This window comes from Haliaeetus leucocephalus, unplaced genomic scaffold (assembly GCF_000737465.1).
Source record: "Haliaeetus leucocephalus isolate CR32 unplaced genomic scaffold, Haliaeetus_leucocephalus-4.0 Scaffold924, whole genome shotgun sequence".
Taxonomy (NCBI): domain Eukaryota; kingdom Metazoa; phylum Chordata; class Aves; order Accipitriformes; family Accipitridae; genus Haliaeetus; species Haliaeetus leucocephalus.
Window position 1 is genome coordinate 1,236,172 of NW_010973360.1, and position 27,368 is coordinate 1,263,539.

The 27,368-nt window shown below is 41.3% G+C and overlaps 1 protein-coding gene across 1 annotated transcript in view; it reads left to right on the forward strand.

Annotated features, from left to right (window-relative positions):
* SLC7A11 (solute carrier family 7 (anionic amino acid transporter light chain, xc- system), member 11) overlaps positions 1 to 27,368 on the forward strand; it is a 58,609-nt gene that overhangs the window by 26,163 nt on the left and 5,078 nt on the right. The window contains exons 7-11 of the mRNA XM_010583623.1: positions 20,268 to 20,391; positions 21,577 to 21,680; positions 22,179 to 22,275; positions 25,256 to 25,405; positions 27,101 to 27,278. Of these exons, the coding sequence (XP_010581925.1) occupies positions 20,268 to 20,391; positions 21,577 to 21,680; positions 22,179 to 22,275; positions 25,256 to 25,405; positions 27,101 to 27,278 (653 nt within the window). The remainder of the gene's footprint in view (positions 1 to 20,267; positions 20,392 to 21,576; positions 21,681 to 22,178; positions 22,276 to 25,255; positions 25,406 to 27,100; positions 27,279 to 27,368) is intronic.

Consider the following 27,368-nt stretch of genomic DNA (forward strand, 5'->3'; position numbering starts at 1 on the left):
TTGTATGTAGTGTTTTCACACCCCCTCCCCCCCCCCCCCCTTCCCTTATTGGGCCATTTCATTTGCAAATATTCTGTTTCTGTTTGTAAAATAACTTTGGTCCAGCCCAGGCAATCTATCATTGTTTAAAAAGTTACACAGTGCAAAGAACATATTATTGAGATGTATAGTGTTTATAAGCCTGGTCTCAGATTGATAAATCATGTCTTGTGCTGTTGAAAAGCCAAGAAATGAATTGCTTTGCTATGACCTTGGGGTCTGAGATTAGTCAGTTTGTCTATTAGATTTTTCCAGTGTTCTTCTCACTTCATTTATTCCTCTTTTCTAAGGAACTGAGAAGCAGTAGATGTATAACAAGTCACCAAGGCTTGATGTTATCAGACATTTTGTAAAATCAGGATATCAAAATGTTTCATATAATCTGTTTTTATATTGGGTTTAAATAATGTGAGTGTCATGTCTAATTAATCTAATGTGTACCGCCCATTTATATTAATTACAGTTTAAAGTCACACTTTGCATCTATGAGGACTGAGTGAGAGAAATGTGATATTAGAGGGTTTTTTCAGCATGTCTAAGCATTACAGAGATGCAGATGGATGGGAGGGGAATGGTGGCTAAGACACTAAAACTCTTCCAGCTCCCTAGCTGTTTGTAGTCATCTGATTTTGGCACTTCACATTAGGATGCACCCCCCTTCCAAAATCAATCAGAAACTTGAATTGCGCTGTTGCTCACTATCAGTCTAGTCCCTGACTAGTTATTCCTAGTAATCATAACAATGAAAAATATTTTTAATGTTAATTGAGAGGATGCAAGACTTGCCATTTCTGCCTCTCTGCTTCTTTGTTAATTTTTGTTATAATTTAATGACAAGCTGTAGTCTGAAGATGAATATTGATATTGATTATCTTAGGCACCAGAAAAGGAACAAAGTCAGAAATTTAGCTCCCTTGTGGCTGTGCTGTCTACCATTTCAAACACACCTCATCACTGCTTTTTATTCAGGAAAGACAGATGATGTAGTTGAAGCACTTAACCAGGACTCAGGAGAACTGGCTCAGGCACAAACTTGCTGTGAATATGGAGGGTGTTACTTCATCTTCTCTCCTCCTCTTTTCCTCCCTTCTCTCCTCCCCTTCTTTTCCCTATCTACTTTACGGAGTGGGAGGTATCACCTCCTAGCTTCATTTTTGGAGTATTTACGTCCTTCCAAGGTCGTAAAGAGGTAAGCCATGGGCTATGGGGAATGAAAAAAAGTTTATTTGGATTTAAAAATCTACACGCCTACTTCTTGAACCGAAGGCTTTAGCAGATTTATTAAACCCAAGGTGTGGCTTCTGTAGGTCCCAGTCCTGTAAAGTCTCATATGGTATCAGGAGAACAAGGAAGCCTGTGTAGGTCCCTATGTGAGTAACCAGCACGTGGGGGTGTTCCCCATGGGGACACAATCTTATTTTAAAATAAACTTTGGACAAGCCTTTCTCACAAAGTAGCAGGGCATAAATACAGTTCCTTCCTTTTAAGTCTGATGCTGGATGCAGGTATCCTACCTAGATGCAAGCAGAATAGCTTCGGTACCTGGAGTTTGAAATCTTTCTTGTGCTATTCTGTTCCACTTACTCATAAAAGATACATTTGAGTCCAGTTTGTTTTCTTCCTGTCAGGCTACAGTGCCAAATATTCAGTTCAGAAGTTATAGGATTATATTGTGAAGTTTTATCTGAAGATAATCAAAAGAGACAAATGCTAATCTTTCAAATATCTTGCAAAGCCCATTTGCTCATGTGAATTCATCAGATTCCCTTAAAGGCAAAGCCAGGTCTGTTAACTGAGCATTTGCATTTATTCTTCGATATATTATTTGTGTCTTGGGCTATTTGTCTATTTGAATACTTATTCTCCATCATAGTATGAGGATATTCTAATTACCCTCCCCCCAGCTATTTTTATGTGTCACTTCAATGGAAATCTTATTCTTTCTAAATTTTACTGTACCTAACAGCACAACAGGCTACCTAAATTCCCTCAGTTCTCTGCTAAACATCTCAGAAGATATGTCCAAACACTGGTGAATCCAACATCACTCTCCACAGCTTAACTGAGCCCTGTGTGAGGGATAAAATGATAGATTCACAATCACGTCTTCAGAGCTACAAAATCCTTTAATAGGGAGCTGAATCTGCCAAATAAAGAAAACAAACTAATTTACTAGATCAAATATACTTACACAAAACCAAGCATGGGTTTTGTTATTTGTAAATTGTATGAAAAAAACATTTAATTAAGAATTTAATTCATTAGTATATGTGTGCATTTGGGAGGGAGAAATAGACAATTACTAGCTCATAGGGGAGCTGGCTCACCAGCATGAAACTGTTCTTGATGAAAGGAACTTTCCCTTACTTTTGCTCTCTCACTAACCTTACTAACTACTTACCGCTTACATGCCTCACATCATCAACTCATTCATTATATTTTTTTTATAAATGACTGATAATTCATTTCTGAAACTAAGTATTTCAGTCTTGGATGCATGTTTTTGATGGGTTCAGACTTCTGAAACCTCAATAAAGGAACTAATTTTTTGCACTTCATGAAAAAATATTAATTAAAGGATGCTGCTGCTTCTCTTGCTGCAAGCTGGAAATTCTCTTATGAGTGGGATCCAAATGTTCTGAGTTGCTGTGCTCTTTTTTTTTTCTTTTTTTTTTTTTCACTAAAACTCCTAGTTTGGGAGACTTTAATTGTCCCATAGTTTGGTACACAAGGGTTTCCCAGACTCTGTTGCTTGAAGATCATGGGAACCACATCAGGCTCAGAATTGCTTGACAAAATATTATGTGGGATGCAATGCAGGCATTAGCTATGACATGATATGCTTCATAAATACAGCTTTCTAGTAGGAAGGAGTAATTATTACTTAATTTTGCACCCAATCTCAGCTAATTTTTGGTGATAGTTTGAGGCAGCTTGGCTTCCATTCAAAACCAATTACAAAGCTGGTGGGGAGAAATATTGAAAATACTTCTTGGCCAGCTATGATCTCAGCTTAGACATAGTAGTATTGCAGTCAGATTTGCTTGCAATGCCTCCTAATTCCTAATGAGGATGCTGGTAAATCAATAAGGAATAATAAGCTTTTATAAAAAGCCAGCAGACTTCCTTCAGGACATACTGCTTTTGCTGCTGCGCTGTCTTGCATGTCAGTGAGTGGAACTTAGAGTCACAAGTAAAAGAATCTTGAAAGAAAAGTCCATGCTGGAGCAGCAGATGCTGTGGCAGGTTCCTCTGAGTTCTGTCTCCAGCTTCTCCTTCTCTTTCCCCTCTCCATCCCACCCCCTGCGAGACGTGTTGTATATGCCCTAACCTTGACAATCTATTGGTTCTGCCAAGGATGGATGCAATTAAACGAGCCACGTGTGAGACGTGCAAATGTTTCAAGGGCTGCAACTTGCTTGTGAGCTGTATTTGGGGCCTGTCTGTGACAGGATTTGGTGAGGGTCACTGAATCCCCAAAATATTTCCAACTAGCTGGAGTGAACAAAGGAAACTGATTTTAACTGTGTTAGCAACTTGAGTTAAAACAGGGAAAAGGTCAGGATGGAATTGAAACTGGTAACCCAAATTAAAATCCAAGTAGTTGGGTTCTTTTGGTTTTTTTAACTTCAATTACATTGAACTGGATTTTGGGGATTTGATAAGGTGGATTATCTCGTACTCTTGTAGTGCAGACTTTTCTTTGGCCCTGCAATTTTCGAGAGTTCCAGTACACTAGCTACCATACATAATATCTCCTAATTAACTGAGGATGCGGAGTTAGTCCTTTAGTTCTTATTTTCCCTGTTCTACAAGTTCCTCCTACCACACCTGGGTGTCCCTTCCCCCACGGGTGCAGTGGGTCCTTCTCAACAGCACTGCTGTGTCATAAGAGAGAGGAAACCGAGAGCACAGCTGGAAAACAGAGTGTGCCATGCAGTTTGAGCCTGGAGTGATCCAGATGTATGCAGAAAGACACTCTGCAAACCTGAATCCCCTGCCTCGTCTTTGACACATGCACTTTGTGTCTGAGCGGTGCTTTGAATTCACCAGGGCAGTATATGCAGAGAGCAGAGGGGCTGGGAGGATGACTCACTGCATGAATTCACCTGTCGTCTGGAATAGGGATCACAGACAGCAAAGGCTTCAGCAGCAGAGATAACAGAAAGGCTGCAGATTTCATTGGGCACTATTCCTCTTCCTTACCTCTGCAGGTACTTGGAGGTAGCCGCTGAGTGTGCGTACCGCTTTCTAGAGGTTGCATGTTTTCCTTACGCATTTAGTTAGGAGCTAACCTAATGGATACTATCACAATCTAATAACGTTCAGGAGTGTGTATGTGACACATACTCAACATACATTATTATTTCTTTTTCCTTTTCCCTTGTGCAGTTTCTTTTTTTGTTGTTGTTGTTTTTGTTCTCACCCCATGTTTTTTGGTGCTTATATCAGTGCTGAGTCCTGTGGTACAATTCCACATCATGAGAGAGAGAGGTGATCCTTGGGTGCAGTTTTCAGGTACCAATATCTTTTTGTCTTTGGCACCTGCTTTCTAAACCCCAGTTTAGCATTTGAATTGGTTCAGCTGACTTCCAGTCTTTCTATGTCTTTCTTCCACTTTATTATCTTTCTATTTTAATATAAAGAAAAAAAAAAAGAAAGCTGAGGTTCTGTTTAGAGATTGACTGCAGTGAAGAGCTACCTGTGACAGGGTTTAAACTGATATGCCAGTCAATATGTGTAAATTAGAGAAGAGACTGATGTAATCTATAGCGTCTGTAAAGGTTTCAAAGATGTACCTTGATCATTAATTAAGACAATAAGGATGTCTCATAAAATTACTGTTGAGGAGACTAATAATTCACTATCGAATGAAGAAAGGCAAGGTCACTTGTATAATTACCTGTTCTAACATTTATATTCCTTGTATAAAATGCTCCTACTCACACAAAAGTCAAGCTGATGGCTGTGGAAATATTCAGGACTAGGAAATGCAGATCTCATACCTAAGCTTTGAGGGCATACTAAAAAAAAGAGATGTAGTTGTCTTTTTCTATTTGTTCTGTTTGATTTTGTAGTATGATTTATTATTTCATGCAGTCAAAGTTAACTTATAGCACATGCCTGGCATGGGTGTTTAAAGAAGAATGAGTGGAAAAATGCAAGAACAAAGATGAATGCTATAGATGCAGGGTTAGATCAGTATTGCTGTGCTGGGTTTTAGCTGTGGATATGTGTATTGAAATTAATAGTGCTATCACTATTCTTTTTCTCCTATTTGTCTGATATAGGATCTGATTCCAATTCCTTTTGTATCTCAAGAACATAATAATGATATTGCAAAGATGTTAGTACAGAAATCAGGAAGGTAGTCAGCTACCTGAAAAATCAAAGATATTCAGCAAACGTAGCTGGAGGATGGAAGGAAAAAGAGAGGCGAAGAGAGGAATTGCAAAGGCAGAGGCCATAATATCACGCTGATATATGGCAGGACAGAGGGTTAGTAGTGGTTTTGTTCCTGTGCGTGCTGTTAGGAGGGAGGAGGGTAAGGCAGGGTGGGAGAGCAGGCTGCCTGCGTGGTGGTCTCCCCACTAAGGCAGTGTCCACGCTGCGGCAATACTTCAGAAGCCATTGCTTTGATATGTTTGTTTCTGTTTACGTAGACTGTGGTTTTAAGATAAAAGGCCCAACTTGAAATGAAAATGACTGAACGGAATCTCTCAGAATTCTGGAAACGCTTGAAACTTCTTGGAGATTACTTGTAGTTCTGAAAAATGGATCGTTCGGGCAGGCTCCTGCTGAAGGAGAGGTGTCCGCTGGGTGGGAGATGTTCCTGTGGGCTGGCTGGGGGGGGGGAGATGAGTGGGCAAGCAGGTGCGTGGGCTGCCGTGATGCATAACCTTATTTTTTCTGATCCAGGAGTAGTGGAGAAAAGGGGTCTGGGCTGATCTCTTCTGCAGGGGTTGAGGATATTTCAACATTTTGATTTTTACAAGTGACTGCCTTTGTCAATTTAAGGCTCATGATGTAAGGTGTCATGACCGGGTACGGGTGAAGTTATTGCCTGGAGCGTACGTGGAAGAGGCAAACATCTACACAGAAGTGGACGCTGAAGAGGCAAACCCTCAACTGGGTTTCTCATCCTCTGCCAAGCCCCTGGCACCTCTTTCGAGGAAACAAATTTCAGGGAACTCTGCGGAAGCTTCCTGCCCTCCCTCCTCCTCCTCCTCCTCTGCAGGGATGAAGGTGCCTCCCCGGGGTGCCAAGCACCCCGCAGGTTTCTTCGGAGCTGACTGGCTGTCGCGGAGAGTCTTGCAGCACCTCTGGCTCGGAGTTTCACGGAGCTTTGGGGGCTCCAAGGTGTAAGGATGCAATAAGCCTACGTGCTGGCTTCAGCTCGGGATGGTGGTCTCCCCAGCTGTGTCAGCGGTGGCTCAGTTTGTGTTGTGCAGCGTCACGTCACTACGGAGCGGGTCGCTCCTTTCCAGCCCTTGCAGCTTGGTTCGCTTGCTGATGTGATAACCTGCTGAGTGCGAGGTGTGTTTGCTTTCCCTTTTTTTTTTTTTTTTTGTTTGTTTATGTGAATCATTGTTACTATGAATCAGCCCTCCTAAGGAAGTAAAACAAATGTTTATTCACAGACTCCCCCGGGTAGTTGGCAAAATCCTAATCTGCCTTACCAGCAGGCTAATGTAATATAGCAGCAAAACAATGTAACCTTCGAAGTTTCCACTGCCCTGCGTTTTCCTTCATTTTCACCATCTGAAATACATGCGAGACTAGTTTAACATCTATTTCCCTTGCACTGAGGGACATAGCAGTACCTGTTCCCTCTTTATGGGAACCCTGAGCGGCTCAGCAGAATATTCATTGCGGGAATAAAAATCTCTTGCAAGACTGATGTACTGCGAAAGGTCCAGAGCTGTAAAACATACTGTATTTTACTGGAGAGATCATGGGTCTCTCAGGGCTAAGCTAGCTCTTCTCTTGGCTGCAGTGAAGGTCCCAGGCTCTCATTAGGCATTTTCATTCTTTTTTGGTGGTTCATAAGCAGGTGGCCTGACTGAATTTACTGGAAAAGAGGTGAGACAGCAGTGCATTAACAGTAGACAGGAAAGTGAGTAAACTCACCAGAACAGTTATAACCAGATGGGGGGGAAAAAAAAATTGTCCAAGCAGGGATCAGATAAAGCTGTGTCTATACACTTACAATGTCAGCCACGGCACTGAGTCCTTCGTGCCAAACATACCTTGCCAAATCAGCAAACATTGTGTCTACGTAAGAATTACTGGCTTGAGAAGCATTTTTTTCATTGAACTATGATGTATTGCCTCTTTGTATGCTAACCCAATGCCTGAAAACCCTGATTGCACTTGGCTGATAACCGCTATCAGACCATGCTTTGGGCTAACAGCTGGGTAAGGTGACAAAGTGTGTGTCCACGTGAGGTGGTTCAGAGCCTGCCTTTTCTTACAGAGCGGGGTCTGTGGCTCCCCCCCAGCTCCACATTTATCACCCTGGGTCCTGTGGGGGTTATACTCTTTGTGAAAGAAAGCACATGTGGTTTATACAACTTTTGGTGTTGATGCTGCCCTGCAGTGTAGGCAAAACTCTCCTGGGTTTTCGCCTTCCTACTTTAAAACAGGAGCCTGGGTTCCTCTGACACTGGTGCTTTTATTCCCTTATTTACCAATGGCATTAGCCATGGGGGAAGTGATTCTGAGCACTCGCCTTAACCTTTCGGTCTGAGATTTAAATCTGGGTTTCATATAGCACTGAAATCTCACTGTAAAACCCAGCAGAAACCAAGAAATTCCGTATGAAATTGGGTAGGTGTAGAGCAGGCTTTGCTCGTGGGTACTGCCAGCGTAGGTTACACCCTGTCTGTAGAAAAAAAGGAAGTCTTACAGCTGTTTTTCCTGTTATTTGTAAAAGCAAGCCAACACCACTACCTATGGGTCGTTATATATGGCAGAGACTGCTAGTTTAATTCACAGTGTGATGTTCTGACCTGTGTACTGTGGTGCATCCTTTCCTGGCTGCAGAAGAGGATGAACCTCTTTGTGTCCCTTTTGTTTCCTTTTCCCTTAAATGCTGAGCCTCAAAAATGACAAAGCGCAGAGTGCTAAGCCAGTGTTAGGTGAGCGCGGTGTTATACCAGAAGCTGTAGCAGCACCTTGCATGCCATTAACAGTAACCTTTTATTAAAGCACCATCCAAAACTTCTCTAGGCTGATGCTGGCAACTGCCTGACAGAAAGTGAGATAGCATTTTTTACTGGTATAAAATACAAAATGGGAGAATAAACCACAAAGGAATGGGCTACTAAAGTTGCAAGAGTAGTATGTTCTTTATTGTACGCGTGTGCATCAAATCAGAATTTTATAACTGCACAAACAGTTATTAACACATGCCATGTCATCGAGAGTACTTATCCTTTAGAACAGCATGATCAAAATATCAACAGCAATGGTGTTATCATACACAAGAAAAGAAATATATTCCACTTGGTTCAGCTAGCAGAATAACTTACTCAACTCTGACACAGTCTTTTTGGATGAGACATTCAATGGGGTTGTCTTATTTGGATTGTTCAGCTTTAATAAGTAGTGAAATTGCTGACTTGTATTTAAGATACGTAATAGTCGTATCAAAACAAGACAATTTGGCTTTGTGCATCTTTCCTGTAGATAGGCATATCCCTTTCTGTGTGATCATGGAATTTCCATCAGAGAAGGCTGTGGGTTGTTCTTACTCAGCAAGTGCTCGGATTCCTATTCCCCAGCACACCTCTTCCCTACGTGGTAGCTGTTTTATGTGTGTGCTTATGGGTGTACTGATGTTCTGGAAGCCGGTCACTTACAGTGTAGCTTATACTTTGATATTTGGCTGTGACTATGTTGGAATTTTAAATACGTAGTGACAGTGATATTTTATTTAAGAAAAGAATACTGTTAACTAACAACCCATAAGGGTTTTCAATCATTTAAATTACAGTACAGCCTGTATCCATGAACTGTAAACTAAGAGGATTTCTATAAGATTATAATGGCTCCAGAGGAGCTGTGAAGTGAATAATCTGCATTTTACAAGTTGCACTGCTGTGGTCTATTATGTCAATCCTCATTCAGTTGTAACACTTGTTGTTGAGCAAGTACTGTTATTTGCATCTTCACCTTGTCATTATGTTTTGTTTATTGCAAAAAATTGGACTATATAATAATAGTGTTTAATTTTTTGAAGTATGATGGAATGAAATGTCCCTTAGAAGAGTAGTTTTGATATCATCATTTGAAAAGATCTAACAGCAATGGAGACACCTCCTCCATAGATCATGAGAATGGATAGAGAATAGGAACATGCTGGTATGACAAGAGGTTTAACTTCTGTGTGGGGTTATTTTAGAGAAAAGAAGAATTACATACACCCTACAATGAAGGAATGACCAGCGCTTCTATTTTTTTCGTATCTGTTTATTACAGGAAAAAAACAGCTGCTAAGCAAAACCAGACGAAAGTAAAGGTTTATCCACAAAGAGCATAGAAGACCATGAAATTTCTTTTCCTTGGGCAGAACTTCATTAAAGGATGAGCTTCTTGTGGGTCTAAGGACAAAATATTTCTATAGATGTGAAAAATAAGCGGAATCACTTTTGGATTCTTGCTCAGTACTTGTGAAGGCCACAAGGAGAGTCTTTTTCTTAGTTGCAGGCTATCCCAGACACAAGTAGGTCCCAACTGTAGGCCACCTGGGCATGGTGTTGACCGTTGTCAGAGTCATGAGGCTGTCCTAAGAGGAACTACCGTGGAGTGTAATGAATTACATGTTTTCTCTGCTCCTAAGAAAATAATTTCCCCCACAGTGGCCCAAATCCTGCTATCTGCTTTGTGCTTATTTTGGCTACTGAAACAAGCCTTGCAAGCACTTTTGCTAAACTAACACATAAATTTGCCCTGTTCCACAGAGCTGATGTTTTCTCTAGGCTTACTTTCAGGTGCAGATGTCAGGGGGGCTGGTACCGGGCAGTGTGCTATGGAGTGTGAAGATGCAGGGCTTTTTGATGGCACCAGTACGTGGTTTTTCATAGGTTGATTTTGAGTCAGAATAAGAGACAGTGCAGTAAGTTCTGTATAAACCATCATTATCACTTTCATTTTAAGATTTTAGCATGGAAGAGTAGCACATCATTGACAGAGGGTACACTGAACAGTGTACAATTGAGAAGATGAGTCAACCTTAAAATCCTAAGTCTCATTGACCATACTGTCCAAGATCATTGAAAAAGATGAATAATTCTGGACGTTTCATGTCACTATCCAAACTGGAAGCAACTTGATTTGCAGACAGGTTTCAGTACTAACTCTCTAAGGGTTATGTTTAAGATTTCTCAGCTTGGACACAGAAAAAGGAAAATCCAGCCTTACTGGTGATTTTGAAAATTCTGTGTGTTTCTCTTCATGGTATCACTCCCCGCCCCAAAAAGGATATACTTTTCTCCTATGCATGTGATTGTAGTTCAAGTATTATGAAATTTTAGTGAGAGAGGATTTCAGCTTACTGATATTTCCTTTCTCAAAGCACTGAAGGTAATAAAACAGAAAAAGTTAATATTCCCATTTGAACTCCATTCAAGCGCCTCCAGTTACTGCACGCTACAAAGACATATTTCAGTTCACACTTGGAGTTTTCTGGATTTCTCTTCTGTGTCAGAACTTAGTCATTTCTTGCAGAGTTATTTCAGTGTGCTATATGGGCTGTCCCACATCTGTAGCCAGTCCGCTAGGCTGTCCTTAGCAAAAGCCTCATTTCCTTGCTTTCTGCAGAGAAAACTATTTATCTGCTGGACAGCCCCCTACAAGGCAGTGCAGTATTGTTAAGACATCTCCTTTTAATTTCATTTAAACCCTTTTATATCTTTTAAAATGCTAATGTTTCAAGGCACCCGCAGTTACCATTTTTCTCATTTTGAATTCCTTCAGAAGAAGAGCCTTTCTTGGTAAATGATATTTCAGTTTCCATGGTGCTCCTTATTATAAGTGGCTGCTCTTTTCATCACCGAATGGTGCAATTTTCATTCATGCCGAAATATCAATGGTAACATGCAGCAGCAAATTGTTCCTTTATGATCCTTGGCATTGTGGAAACTCTCCTGCTCAAAATTAAATGTCAAGGAATTTAAGAAGTATGAAAAATCTGACTCCTTTTATGCACACACACACAGAGACACACGCTCCTCTCTCCATCCCTCTCTGCACCTAAGCGTTTGTCTTCCCTTGTTAGCATAACGAGTCATTAATATGCTACCAGCGACGCTTCCTAAAAAGTTCAGCTGCGGGGCCAAGGGGGTGGCGTTCCCTCCTGTACCCTCTGCTGGAGCTGAGCAAAGTGTTTTGTATTCAGGCTGCTTGTTCCCAGGCTCTGAACTCGAGTGGCTCATTTTGGGAATGATCGCAGCCCCGCCAGCCTGCTCCCTTGCATTACTCAAAGTGTTGCTTTGCCATTTGCCGTGCCGTAAATCAGAAACATATGTCCTCCGTATAGACAATAAAAATACATACAGATCAAGGCAGGGCATCGCCTCCACCCCAGCCCCGCTGCCAGCAAATGCTCTTGTATTGGTGGTGTGTGGGAAGGATGCTGTGACAGGCAGCACGGTTTTTACTGGGATTCCTTTTGTAACCACCGTAATCTCTTTCCCAGGCCATGACATTATTGTTATGTGGTAGCTGCTGTCTGCTGGCTTAGGTTTCCCACCTATGAGGCCTGATCCGCTCATTTCCCTCCTCAGGTTCCCTTGTTTATACTGCTAAATATTCCCTCCCAACTACTGCCGGTGCTCTGCTGACCGCTGTCTTTGTGCTTCACGGGAAAGTGGCTGTGCGGGACGGCCACTCTGCCTGCTTGTAAGTCTGCAGGGAACTTCAGAAGACTCTGTCTTCCCTACGAAAAGTGATTCTGCGTGGGGAAACTAGACCCTGTTTGTAAATCAGGTGCTCAGGGAATGAATAATTTTACTTTTCCAGAAGAGCCTCCTGTAAGAAATAAGACTACTTTTAATACACAATTACATCATGCCCTTCTTTTTACGTTTATTTTAAGTCTAGCAGTGAGGTACGTGTCCATATGGAGCAGTTAAGAGTAAGTTAGACCCGCTATCCCATGCTAGATAAGGCAGCTTGGAGGGAGTGCTTTCAATCATGCCTCTGCCCCACTCCCCTTCATTTCCATACCTGAGCTTGGTGTAGGCAGGTGTTTTGTTTTTACAACCCCATGTCATGTTTGTGGTTATGCCTTCCTTGCCTCCAAGCAAGCACGGTGATTTACTATTGCTTCTCACCACAATCTACGCTACTGCAGTGCTGTAAGCACTTCCCACAAATAGGCCTCAGAAGAAAATAAAATGCTGGAAGTTGTGAAAGAGCAGAGGTGCTCCCTTCATCTCCTGGTTCAGCGGGAGCTAGGCAATAAAAGTCAAATCTGAGTTTTTGCATCTCTGGTGGAAAAGGTCACACACTTCCCAGAGTAGGTGAATGTTTCCCATAAATGAAATAAAGGAGGGATGTCAAAACGCTGAGGTTAGGTAGAAGCATGGAAGTCATTCATCAAGCCCAGGAGTGACAATATCTATGTGTTTGAATCCTCTGGATTTAGACTATGGTGCTTTTAAAAGGCAAGCTTTGTGAGAGAGAGTAGAAGGTCTGACCTAAACCACACTTCAATTGCAATACCCTAGATAAATGAGCATCTTCATCCAAGCATCTTCACTGTTATTTTAGGTTCTGAAATGCTAAATGCAGATCCTTTGCTAAAGATCCTGCTCAGCTGCTGCCCACATTTCCAGGCACCTGACTTTTCTCCAGTTAAGCCTCCCAGGCTCCCTGAGGACAAGCATGCCTGAGTTTCCAGGGCAAGCCTAGCTCCATGCAGGGTTGGCTAGGCCTGATTATTACAATGGGAAAGAAAAGCCATCTTAGGCCCTTGGGACCGGTGTGTCTTGGGGTCAAGTTACAGTGCAAAATTAAAGCCAGGTCTGATTATTCATATGTCTCTTGGAAACAGTCATAAACTTTGTACAAAAAGTTTGCAAATGAGGTAATGTGAAGATGTTGGATACTGGCACTTGATGGACATATGGAAATGGTTTATCAAAGAGTTGACTGAGAAGTCACAGGGGATGATTTATATCTTATGTTTCAAGACTGTGTTCCGTTTCTTTTTTTAAAGAGGTATTTTTAAAAATTAAGCCCCCATTTTACTTGCTTTTCATATTATTTCAGCAGCTCCGCGTACTGCCTCTTGTGCTCGCTTTCTGGCTCCTAACAGCACTTGCTGTAGAAGAAACTTGCATGGCTAAGCAGAGATAGTATGACTAATATTTAGTGTTGTAACCTCGAAAGTCCTTTGTGGATTTAGCTGTCATCTTTACTACCTGCTGTCTGGGCTTAGTTTTCTTCGGGGATGCCAGGAATGCTATCCGCTCCGTGTGAAAATGTTCAGGATCCTGCTTGACCACGAGAAGTCTCTCTAGCTGGTAGCCCAAGTTTCAGAGGAATCCATTCCGCTCTTCAAAGAAAGGTGTTTCATAAAAGGCATTGGCTTGACAAGTTAGGGCTTCGGCTGTGACGCAAATGAATACGGCACTCTGGTGAGATCTGGCTTGCCAACCTGAGTCAGTACACGATGTGACCGTAGCCAGGTTTAAATCTCTATTAAAATAAAGCAAATCACCTTGCAAGCATAACGATTATCCTCAGTCTTTCAGGGGCTGTTGGCAGATCTGCTTCTGCTTGGGACTTCAGCTGGGAGGGTTTGCCTAGAAGGAAATGTTATGGAGAACAGTGTTCCCCTGTGCGGTTGGTATCTTTCTAGGTCTTAAGTTTTAGCTAAGAGAGTGTTTATGCTAATTGATTTTTTCAGAAAGCCTGCTGAAGAGGGTATTGAAAACTTTTGAGAAGTTAATAAAATCTACGGCTCTTCCCAGCACACTTGTAGTGCAGTTTGACCCTTTAAAGTCAGTTGGTCATACAAGACCCCTTTTACGAACTGTCACCAATTATAATCCAAGCTAGTGAAGTTAAACATCGGGAAGCAAGCAAGTAATTAGGTACAGCAGAAACCTTTTTCTTCTCTTGTTAGGTGATAGAAAGCAAGAAGGTTTTTAAATGCAGACCATGGCCTGATTCTTCATTCTGTTATCCCAGTGTCATGCTGCTGTGACTCTGCAGATGTCAGAGGTACAGAACCAATGCATTGAAATGGAGAAGGGAGCCCTTTAATGCGCACTCCAGCAGTAACACCCGTGGAGCATGTGGTGGCGTAAATGAGAGCGTAGCTTAATAGCTAGTCTTTCCTTTTTTTTCATTTCTCCCCTGGAAAATCACAGTCAAAAGAAGATGAAGAGAAGTCATGTAATTTAATAGTGTTTGAGCTGCAAGTCCACAAACAGCAGCTCTGGTCTGAACATAAGGCTGGAACATACTGGGTGGCAGTGAAGGGGGAAAAGCAGTGATCTGCTGAGGAGAACCTTCGCTACAATAAACAAAACAATAATAGCTCATTGCTAAAGCCAGTCGTTGCCGAGACCCATATTAGCATTTACAAATACATGGATTCGAGAGGTTCTGTGATGATTCCCATCCCTTTTGCCTCTCTATTCCTGCCTTTGATCCTGTCCTGGGAGGTGGCCTCCTTTTAAGTTTTGCACCCTCCTTTTCTCCTAACAGATGGGCGCGATTGTAATTTTTTCACACGTTGACATGGTGAGAACCATTTGATCCCTTCAGTGTAACAGCCTGTCTTGTAGGCTGCTTTTCGCATAAAAAACATGCATCAGAGATAAGGAAGTTTATATTAAAAAATACTGCTTTCCTGTTCAAGGTTTGGGATTGCCGCAGCTCACAGAATGACCACCCGGCAACGGCAAGAAATATAGATTGGACTCTGGAATGCGGCACTTACTAAGCCAAACCTATACCTCTTCTGGTCTTGCACTGAAGTCCTGGGAATATTAAATTACCAGCACTCTCTAGCTGCTTTCTGTATTGTATTTGGTTATTTTTTCAAGTGTCAGGTTATTTGGATAAATTTGCACTTGTGACTTCTTCTGCCAAGCTTTAGCCCTATGGACAGTGCGATGAATGATTAGATTTTTTAAGAGTGCCAAAATCTGGAAACAGTTCATTTGGAAAATTGCTTAACAGATTGCAAACGGTGAATAAATTATTGCACAAGGGAACTTTTGAAAAGGATCTTGAAACTCCTGTGGTGGTAAATTTTCAACTCAAGATATATAGCATGTACAGGCTCATGCTCATGAAAACCAAGCAAATCCTTGCCTGGAAACCATGTGAAGGAGTTAGGACTTTTCCTCTCTCCTTTTTTCCTTTTTTTTTTTTAAAAAAAATTAAATGTAACAGAAAACATCTTTCACAATTTCTATAGCACATTAAAGATGTGGTTTTTCTCACCTAACTTTACCAGTAATTAGTTGATTTGTTTAGAACTTCTTATTTATGTTTCCTGGCTGGGTCCCATTGGTGCAGCTTTTTCCAGGATAGTCGACGCAGACTGAGCATTTGTAAAACCTGCATTTGAAATGGATGCAAGGAAATTATTTTGGCACGGCCTCTAAAAAACAACGGACGTGGCGACAATGTGTTTCATACTTGTGAACTCAGCTGATTTGGTGGGGCATATTTGACTGTGTGCTGCTTGTTTCCTAGAAAGTATAGCCTGCAGTGGTCACAGCTCTTAATGCTCACTGTTTGTTGTTATAAAAGTTGTCATTAAGCTGGGATATGAGCTGTAGACTTCTGGGAATGTTCCTTGGCTGATTTATTGACATTGTTGTTCTTATTCTCAGGTTCTCGCTCTGGCTTTCTTTCTCTTTTTCCTTTTTTTTCCCCTCCCCCCCCCACCCCCCCCCTTAATCTGTTCTGTGTTTTTTCTCTCAAAAGTATTTGTAGGAGGTAGTGCAATATTAGAGCAGATTATCAGAAGATGTATGATTCTGCAACACTGAAGGTCAAATCCAAAACCCAGTGGATATCCTGATTACCTGAACCCTGTGCCCTAGCTCCGGGGCGCTTTACAGGCTCTAGAAGGAGGGAATTTGCTTCCAAGCTGTATACAGCATATATATGGCAATGCATTTCGGCCCTGTATAGGCACAGGATGGACTAGCTGTATTTCTCATGCTAAATTTCTCTGTGATGGCAGACTCCTCAGTGACTCTTTTTCTGGGAAGTACAAGGTAGATGTGCTCTTCGTTTCAACTGTTGTGATTCTTCATTACAATTGCTTTGTATATAGGGAAGAAAGGGATGATTTGGCTTTGAATACTAGCTAGGGTTGGGTAAATCTTAAAATGTGTGGAGATTCAGTTCAATTTTTATCAATATTCAGATGCTTAGAAGCTACCCTAATTGTCTCTCATCTGATTTTATAAAGATTTTTTAATTATATTGTCAATATTTTCCTGATTCAGGTTTCCTCAGATTTTTTTTTTTTTCACCCCTTTTGATACTGATTTTCTTCAAAGTTCTGGGAGAAGAGATGAGTATTGCTTCCCCTTCTACCTGAGGAGCAGCCTGCTTGAATATCATCTTAGCAGTAATGCATGAGTCACTTCCAAATCATTGTGTAGGTTTGGGGCTAATGTCAGTGCCTCAAGGTCTACTCAGAAGAACAGCTGATATGAAAAGGATTTTTCTTGATTTTGAAATCTCTTGACATTTCACTTTGAGATGAAATGCAAAAGGAAAGCACTGCCCTACAGTAACCAGTAGCCACTTCAATGCAAGTTCAAGTCCTGGGCCTGCTTTCAGTAAATAAAACATTGCAGTCTCCTGTATCTGAGCACACACAATGCTACGGTTTTTAAGCCATTGGTCATTCTGAGGTCTTTACTGGTTGGACAAGATTTCTGTCTTGGTTCTAAGACTTTTTTCCTAAGAAATGTCATGCTGAAATGGTCAAGTTTCCCATCAGAAGTTTTAGCTTCAATGAATCAAAAATCTTAAAGTGAAAAATATTTTTTTCTTGAATTTTCTGACTCCCTCTAGTCCAAAATGCTCAGCTAGGTGTGTGGCAGTTGTGAATTTGCATTATATCAGAAATATGGCTTATCGGTGTGCTAACACCCTATGTTGTGTTTGATTCATAGGATGTAGAAGTGAAAAGGTGAAATCTGCATCGATAGAGGCAATTTAATGGACAATAGAACTTAGGTATGATTTTTCCTGATTTAGAGAGAAGATTTGGAAGTCTAGGAGAATATCTAAAATACAAGGAAATTGGTACAGTGATCCTCCAAGGAAAGGAGATAATCTTTATTGGTAACGGCATTACAGTTTTTATTCTAGTGCAGTGACTGTAGTTCATAGCAGAGAGTTTGATAATGGGATCCTGTTGCAAATTGGGAACTGCCTCTTAAATTGGATGGATAGAAAAGACATGATTAAAGGTCTTACTTAGTAGTTTTACATATGGTTCGTACCTGTCTGTCTGTGCTTTCAGATGATTCGAGGACCAAGTGTAAATCTGAACTGAGATGTCAGTGAGAAATGAACCGTACGGTATTACTCATCCCTGAAATCTTGAAACTGGCCTTTCATTTTTATCTAAATCTGTCACCGAAAGCAGTGGCTAATAAGCAGCACTCGGAGGAGCCGTGTGCGAACGTACGGCAGCCGCCTGAAGGCGTGCCTCTGCCAGGAGAGAAAAGGATGCGCAACCTGAGCGCTCGCTTCGCTCAGAAGACGAGGACTCAGGAGCTTAGAAGTCACAGCATCCCTTGTGCTGCTCCAGGCGTGAGTTATGATCTGCGGGCTTTTTAACGAATAGTGCTTGCTGACTACTTCTGGCTTGGTTTTTGGGTTTTATTCTTCTCCCGAGGGTTTGTTTTTTTTCTTGTTGGTATTAGGATCCAAGGGGGTTAGTACTCTTCAGCATAACAAGGCAGGACCCACAGTGGTAAGAAAACGGTCATGTTTGGAAGCATGATTTCTCCCCCGGTCCCCCTTAGTTTTGAACTGCCATTTTGTTTTAGAGGAAATTAGACTGGGATTTAAATGAGAAGCTAATACAGCAAGCAGGTATTTGGTAAGAGTTAGAATGGACGAAGCTAGTTTGTTAAGTTTAACAATGTGGTTTCAGTCATTCAAATGGTATTCGTTAGAATAGCACAAATTTGCTATTTTTGGCTGGAAACATTTTTTTAAGGTTGGACTAAGTGCTGATTTATCCAATAGCTTGGATTCATCTGTGATGCAGAAGATACGTTTAAAATCTCTCTTCTGAGAGGCTTTGAAACCATGTATCCCTACCTTGAATTAGATGCTAAATAGATCGAATTCAATTTAGACCCAGGTTAGGTAAGAAGCTTAACCAAACTGGCTGCAAAATATCTGGCAACAGCCCTACAAAAACATTTTTTTGCTCTGGACATATTATCAACACGCAGTTCTGCTGTATTTCTTGAGTCAGTAACTTTGTGGTTTTTCCAGCAATACAGCACTTGTATTCTGGGCTGTTCACTCTGGTCCTTGCTGTTGTCTTCTCCATCAACAAGCACATCCTACAAGCTGACTGGCTCCCCTCCTTCCAGCTTCTTCACCTGAGACCATGTGTGTGAGGTAGCAGCGGATTAATGCAGTATCATTGTGTCTACCCAGATTTGGTGCTGCAATATGGCATGATCCTCTTACCTAGCTGTGTGTCTGGGTTAATGACAGTATTTGACACCATGGCTTCTAAGGTGGGCAAGATATGCAACAGTGATACTGTCCCCCTTTATTTAGTCTCCGTTTAGCGTGTCTTTTCAGCTCTATACAGGTATAAAAAAGTCAAGGATTTCTTTGAGCAATAAGTACTGGTAGTGAAGAGGATCCTTAAATTCTGACCCAGCTGTGTTTCTTTGAGAAAAATATCAGAAAATAATGGATCTTTGTGTTGGTTTTCAAAACACGTTTTCCTTTGAGGTAATTGCAATAATCCTTTAGGACAGTGCTTGTGGCCTCTTCTGGGACACCCAAATTTCTCGTTCTGTCTCTCCTTCTTCCTGCCTGATGGGGTGACCTTCACAGTAAAGTTCTCTAAATATGGCAACCTCTCCGTCTCTTCAAAAGCATTCTTAACATAGACAGCTGGAGCGAACCGGCCATGAAGCAGGAGCTCTCAGCTCTCCTCAGAGGGAGTGCACATACTGCATCTTTCCAACCTCAACTCTCAGCCTTGGAATTAAAGGACCAAACATTTGTTTCAGCTCTGAGTCTGATCTTGGTGCAATGCAGGTATCAGTGATATCTAGCAATGATATCAAGTGGAAAGAGACTAGAGTAACACTTGAAGCATCTGGGGTTTGATCCTAACTCAAACATTCGCCTGCAGTGTGGCTTCGGATGAATTCACTGTGCCTCTGTTCCTCTTTAAAATAGAAATAATTCTGCTTTTCTGCTTTGCTGACCTGGAGGACTTGCTATATAAAAGTTTGGTGTTATTATTTACTTGTGTGCTATTGTTCTGTCTTTAAGCTAAGATGTCAGGGGGTTTGTACTGTTCAGTACTATTTGTGCTGTGCTAACAGTACAAATTTGTGCTGTTCCTAGTTCTGTGTCATATTCTGCCCTCATGTATCCCTGAATAGAGAGGGAGGTAATTGGGATATGGTAAGGTGTGTGAGCAAAGAATTGCACAGAGGAGGAAAGGACAGAATTTCACACGCTAGATGGTTTGGCATCCAGGGGAAGATGTTGAACCACCTCCAGGTGGGCAGGCATGGAGTGCCAGTAGGTATGCTGGAGATGCCACTGTGATTGCTCTCCTGATACAGAGCTGGATCACCTGCATCTGTCATCTGCCTTATTGCTGGTTCAAGCACTGATACCTGCTGCCTTCCTATTGGGCTCAGCTGGAAAGTCAATATGGGTAGGCAGCTCAAACGGGCCATGCTTCTTGTATGGGAAACATGGGGACCATGGCCTCTTGGTGTCCCCAAAGGACTCCTCCCTCAAATAGTTTCTCACCTCTTCATTATAAACCTATTTGCTTTGCCTAGACGGTTTTGTTTAGGTGTGTTATTTTTTTTACTGGTAGTTTCTAATTATGATATTTCGGGATCACTGAATGTGCATTCACCATCATTAGTGGCTTCTTCTCATGTTATTTGTTTCATGTTCAGGGAATAGCAACCAGATTGCAAAATAATGAGCTACCTTGTGTATTTCAGAAACATACCCCTCGCAATATGCATTTCAATGATTATCGTCACAGTTGGCTATGTGTTAACAAACGTGGCTTATTTCACTACAATCAGTGCTGGGGAATTGCTGCTTTCAAAAGCTGTAGCAGTGGTAAGTTACAGAAGAAAAATACAAAGCTATATCCCTGCTGCAGTTGTGTTTGTTGATATATTCTTATTTCCAGGGGAAAAAATCGGGGGGACACGTCCAATCAGGCTTTTCTATGGCTCCTCTTTTATACCACTTATTAGCATTCCGGTGAAATTAGTCTGATTTTTGACTGATGAGTGGGATTGCGCTTAAGGCCATCGATAGCATTTGTAATGTAATGTTAGACCGTATTTATTTACCTGATATAACGAAGTCAATAGGACTTAATTTTTATAGCCAAGTACACGCTTGAAAAATTCTGTGCTAAATTGTAGGCTGAACTCCTGGGAAGCAGGAAATACAGATATTTGTGGGAGTGGGAGCTCTGAACTATTTTTAGTAGCAAGAAGCGGTAACTCTGTCTCCACACAACGTGTGTCCCGAGTACTTAGGAAGGGGGTTGCTGTGAATACTGGAGTTCACTTGGGAAGGAGTTGCAAGGCAACCTGGTTTGGAAATACTGCTTTGATTGTTCTTGCTGAATTGTGGTGATGATACTGATTTTTATATTTATGGTATCTGACTCGCAATGAGGAAACAAAAATTTCCACTTATTTTCCAGTAGTGACACTGCTGTGGCTACTTCAATTGACGTGGCATTTCAAAATGACCAAATTCTGTAGCTCATGGAGATTTAGAAACAAAACATTTTGCAAACCTGAAAGAAAATTGTGCATGTCTCCTGTGGTGCCCCAAAGTCCAATTAAGGCTCTTCTGGTAACCTAGAACAACAAAGCGTGAATGGAGGGACCGTAGCACTGGGTAGCATCAGCTAAGTAAAATGAAGGCTGTAGGAAAAAAATATTAGGTATACAGATCAGACCTCGATCCTTTCAGAATGGGTCATCTTTTTTGGAGTCATAACGGTCTAAACTACACATAAATCAGGGCCTGATTCCACCTCCACAGCATTGCCTCAACTGGCGATCTTCCATGCGCAGTCAGGAGTAAGGGTGGGAGACCTCATCTGCAGTAGCCATGGTGTCATGAAATAAGAGGTAACAAATGCACAGCACAACTTTCAGTGAGGGATGCAGAAAAGGGGTGTAAATAAAACTTACCATATTTATTAAGAATTTGTTAATAGACTAAAATTGCTTTCATGTTTTATGAAAAATCAGTGTATGTTTCTCTCTCCTCTAACAGACCTTTGCGGAACGACTAATGGGGAACTTTTCTTTAGCTGTACCAGTATTTGTTGCACTCTCCTGCTTTGGCTCTATGAATGGTGGCATTTTTGCAGTCTCCAGGTGAGCATTGCTAATATTACTGGGGGCGAAGGGCATGGGATACACACTGAAGGTAAGGAAGCAAGGGGAAGGGAGAGTAGGATTCATTCCCTTAGCAGGGAATGAAAAATGACTGTAATGTTTACCAGGTGTGGGGCATTTTCTCACTTTGTTCCTGTTGAGTTTAGTACCTTATTTTTAAAACCTTTTGAATGATTTGGAAATGGATCCCTCTGAGCATAGCACTTAATTAATGGCTGCTTCGTTTCATGTGAAGGAGGGAAATCGGAGGGAAAATATTAACTAATTCCAAATAGCAATCATAGTGTAAGGTAAGGAGGGGACACCTTCAGAGATGACTTTGGTTTCTGCATATGGGCTTCTCCTGCTAGTCTGTTCATTCAGAATACCTCAAACAAGCCTAAGAAGTGCTGCTGTGCTCTGTGACTTTCATGAGCTGCTTTGCCTAGTCACAGTAATGAGCACATTTAAAGTCTGTCCACATTTATTTCCCACCAGGATGTTCTTCGTTGCATCCCGCGAGGGTCACCTTCCGGAAATTCTCTCCATGATTCATGTCCGCAAGCACACTCCTCTGCCAGCTGTCATTGTTTTGGTAAATCATACAAACAAATGTTCCTGCACAAGAATTCATATTACAGGCTTGCTCTGGAGGATTCGAACAGAATTTGGGCACTGCTTGAGTCTCATTTATTAATGTGTACGTGGGCTTTGGGCAGGGCAGAGGACAGCAAAGAGAGGAATGAGATTTGGGAGTTGTTCTTATTCTATCATCTCCTCCTTGCTATCTTGTCGGTAGCACTTGACTGCCTATCGCTGCAGCCTAATTCATGTCTTATTGCCCTTTATTTCTAAGGACCTGCTAGTGATGAGCTAGTTCCCTTTCAGAGAAACAAATTCCAGTTAAACAAACAAACAAAAACCGGATTCATTTCACTGGAAGTGCAGCTAAACACCAGCATCTGGGAGCACCCTAAAGGCTCGTTATACCACCTTATAGTGAAAAATGCAAACAATTATGCAGTAAGATAATGGAAGGGGAACCCTCAGAAGTGCCGTGTAGCGGTGATTAAAAAATGAGAGAACGTGTGCCTGGGCAATAGTCTGTGAATTGTCTAAGGAAAACCACCAGTATTATAGTGGAAATCCTATTACTGACTTCTAAAATAGAGGCAGAGCTAAATGTTGCCCTTGTGTTTGCATTGCAGACTAATTTGTATGGTAAAATGTTAGGACAAAATGTCAAAAAACCGACCTCAAACCTCAGTTTGCGTAGTGCCAAGAAGATTTCCACTTGCAGTCTTCATAACCATGGGTGTTCAACCCCTCTTTTGGGACCAATGACTGTAATGTATCCGGACAGACCTCTGCGTCTGTGGGGAGTTCTAGCCACAGCAGAAGACGCGTGTGCGTCTATGAGTGTACGCTAGTAAGATCAGATGCTTGTACTGGAATTTAAATCAGTTTTTGCGATAGATGCCTATAAGCTCACTTCTGACGTGCCAGCTGAAATGTTGAATTATATATGTGCACATACAACCGTAGGCTTCCAAATTTTGAAAATTAGGCAACGTGATTATGGTGAAAAGTTTTCATGGAATTCATTTTATATAAGCATTTACTTTGCATTTTATTTCTTTGGGCTGAAGTAGTCATACCTTTTGGTCAAACTGCTTTGACTGTTTTCTGTGGAATGAAATGCATAAAATGTATTAACATATTATTTTTTTCTGAATGTCTTTTTCTGCTATTGCATCTGGTCCTGTTACACCAGTGCATTGATTTCCTTTGAAAAACTCAGTTTCTCATATGAAGATGGCTTTCCTTCAGAGATTGTAATTTTTTTTTCTTACCTTATTGCAACTAGAGTAGGTACAGGACATATTCTGCATCAATAGACTGCATTTTAGCATTTTCCTATTTTATTTTTCCTGCCAAGGTCTACACACTGTAAAAAAGGAAAGAACTCTTGAGGAGAAACTGAGAAAATTAACATGTTCAGTGTTTGAGGATTGTTAAATAAAAAAGCATTTTTAGGAATTAAGAAATCTGTTTATGTATGTATGTCCCGGTATTTGATAGATGTGTGTGTAGCAGCTCCAAGAAATCATGCAGTCTGATTGTAACCCTACTTTATTTTTTTTTTCTTGATAGCTTTCCTTCACTGTCCGTGGCCCTTTGTTGCATTATCGTGCTTAGAACATAACTGAGACTTTAAACTTTTAGGGGCCGAGTCTATATAGAAGAAATCTTGCCCAATATAATTCAGTGGTAAAATTTCCTTTGACCTTTACAGATAAGGAGTTTGCTTAATATCCGTGTGTAAAGAACCAAGCACTTTGTAAGTCATTAGAGGTTGGGAGCTAGAGACCCATATTTGAAATATTGATTGTGCTGGTTCAAATCCATGCTGTCTTCACTGCTTTAAAAAAAAAAAAAAAAAAAAAAAAAAAAAAAAAAAAAAGAGAGAGAGAGAGGCTGTGAGTCTAGATAACTAATACAAGTTAGTTTTCCTTACATAAAGATTTAGCCCAGCATTTTACTGCATCTGCAGCTGATTTGACCTGTTGCCTTGCTATAAACCTAGAGAGGCCGTCACTGCCAATATCCTTCCTCTTGCTGAACAAGAAGGGCTACAGTGAAGTTGACTCATTCCTTCATCCCTGAAGGCAAGGACTGTGTCACTGCAGGCACAGAGTGTCTCACGCAGGAAGTGCGAACTACCCCACAGAGTTGATCCAAGCTACAAATATTCTGCTTTTGTCCAGAGATTACCCTGAAATAGATCCCTATAGCCTGCACCAGTCACATAACCCGAGGTGCGACACTAATTCATACATAAGTTTTTGCTGCCTCACAGAAGCCTTGTGTCTCGGAACAGCTTTTTAATGAGGAAATGTATTTATTCCAGTGTCCCCTCTCCTTTTCGCTCTTCAGTAGCCACCTGAGTGACAGCAAAATGCTTCTCTCTGCTTTGAAATGTTTGCACTTGTGATGTGCAATAAGTCTACACCCTGCAAGCCTGAAAGGCATACTGCAAATACAAGCTGGTGGTGACCCGGTGTGCCCAGCCGGCACCCCGTGGGGTGTAGCTACTTCTTACCATGCCCTCTTTGCTGAGTTCTCCTGTCGCAGCCTGGGGGACTATAAGACTTCTTCCTTCCACAAGACACCTACAAACCTCTGCTTTCACATGATCACATGTGACCAAAATGTAACTGCTCTTATCGTTTGCATCAGTGACGAGCGAGTAAAACTGCAGTGGGCTAAGGTATTTGTCTGGTCCTGCGAGAATGGTGCCCAGGATGCTTTGTCTGGGTCACAGGGGACAGATATGTATTGATCACGTGTGGCCGTACAGGACAGATATATACTGATCGAACGTGATCTCGGGGCAGCTAGGTATCGATCACACACCTGATTACATGACAAAGGCAGGCCTGAAGTCTGTGGCCCTCAGGTGTCCCTGCAAAAGGCTGTGCTGTTTGTCCCCATGGAAAAATTTGACATCCCTGCTGTAAAATAATAGAGATCAATCCACTAAAGCCCTCTTATGCTCTGAATTTCTTTTGCAGCATCCTCTCACAATGATAATGTTATTCAACGGGGATCTCTACAGCCTCCTGAATTTCCTCAGTTTTGCCAGGTGGCTTTTTATTGGACTAGTAGTTGCTGGGTTGATTTATCTCAGATATAAACGTCCTGATATGCCTCGTCCTTTCAAGGTAACCTCCGCTTTCTACTCTTTTACATGAATCCTTCTCCCTCCTACGTATTCTGTAGTCAGACAGTAAAAGGAGCATTTTCGGATGTAGAAAGCTAGCCTCTTTTTTTGAGGAAAAACAGGGTGAATAGAAAATAGTCTTTTGCACTCCGGGTGTTTTCCTGCAAGCTCCCCAGTGCTACCCCAGCTGCGTTCCCTGCTGAAAGATAATTCTTGCCTATTCCCTGGTGCTTGGGGGGCAGCAACTGAAGCTGCTGTGCCAAAGTGAAGGTGTTTGCTCAGTTTTGCCTGTCTGTCGCATTGAGGCAGTGTGATGCAAGCTGTGTGAAAATATGTCTAGTCCTGTGTAGTCACATAGGGTTCAGACTGCAAGTATTGGGGTTACATGTGCCATCCTGATTTTCAGCCAGTCGTCTATTTAATGTCTCCTTTGATAAGGCCTGAATGATTTTGCCACCAGAATTCATGTCAAGCATAAGCATTAATATTAAGCATTTATTTCATTGCTTATCCAATATCAAATATACCAATTTTATGTGCAAATAAGTTGTTAGTGCTCTTATTATGATATCTGGGGCTGGCAATGGATTTGCAGACACAGTTATTGTGAACCCAGAAAGAAAATGCTAATAGCCTGGCCTATTGAACAGTAGCTGTTTTGGCCTTGGTTCTGCCATTCTTCTTGCTTATTTTAAGTAACATCTTACAAAGTTGTCCTGTTGTGTATCCAGAAAGATAAAGTCCATCATGAAAAAAAAATGGAGGAATCTATCCCTATTTATGTATTGCCAAGAAGGCTATTTTATGAAGAACTAAGAATGTGCGCTGTTGCATTCTTGTAGGTGTATCTGTAAATAAGAAGGTCAACAGCACAACCTATTTTGTTTTGATTTAAAAAAAAGCTTTGACAGTGCACAAAAGAGGAACAGTAATGCTTCAAGGCATGAAAGGAAGAGAATAATCTCCAAGGAATTCTCCGTTACACCAAACATCTCACAAGCCATGCCTGTAGGCGTTTCCTTCAGAGAGGTGCTAACATAGTGATTGTAGTGGTGTTCTTGAAAATTGAGAGAATTAATTTGATATTGTTATTTTTTGTACTTTCAACAGTGACACTAATAATGCTGTCAGTCATACAGTCAGAAAGTGCTTTTTCAACAGCTATCAGTTGCATAATGCTATCAAATATCTTTATCACTAGTCAAATTGGTGTTTAATTTGCTCTCTTCCTGCTAGATTTTGATTTTTACCTTAGGAAGAAAATCAATATGTTCTTAATAGTTTTAAAAGGTGACTTGAGCTCCTGGTTGTGTTTTAAAATGTTTTCTAATAGGTAATTATCAAAGAGGAAATCTTTACTGCGGTTAGTGCAGCTTACTTATCTACTGGGGGATTAGAGAAAGGACTTCCGCAATGTAACTTATTTACAGCCCTTACATTTTAAAGGATGTAAAACTGTAGTGTTTTAGTGTGTAATTAAAAGACTTCTCTGGTACTCATTGTATAGCACTCTGCGTAGCTTGGTTTCTGCAGTCACTGACATTTTGTGTGCATGTTCTAGATACCTATATTTCTCCAAAACTATCCTGTACTGCTGGGTTTTATCCAATTTACGTTTCATGGAACATTAAATGCCGCAGTCATTCAATAACAAGGTCAATGTAAAGTAATGGTTCTTTGTCTGGCTATGTTTCAGGTGCCTCTATTTATTCCAGCGTTGTTTTCCTTCACCTGCCTCTTCATGGTTGCACTGTCACTTTACTCTGATCCAGTGAATACAGGGATTGGATTTGCAATAACCCTGACTGGAGTTCCTGCTTACTACCTCTTTATTGTATGGGACAAGAAGCCAAAGTGGTTCAGAAAGCTCCTAGGTAAGTCCCGGTGGGACTCCTCTCCTTCGTGCAAACTCTGGGGATTTCTCAGGGCTCCCCATGTTGTGAAATCCTTCCAATCGATCCTCT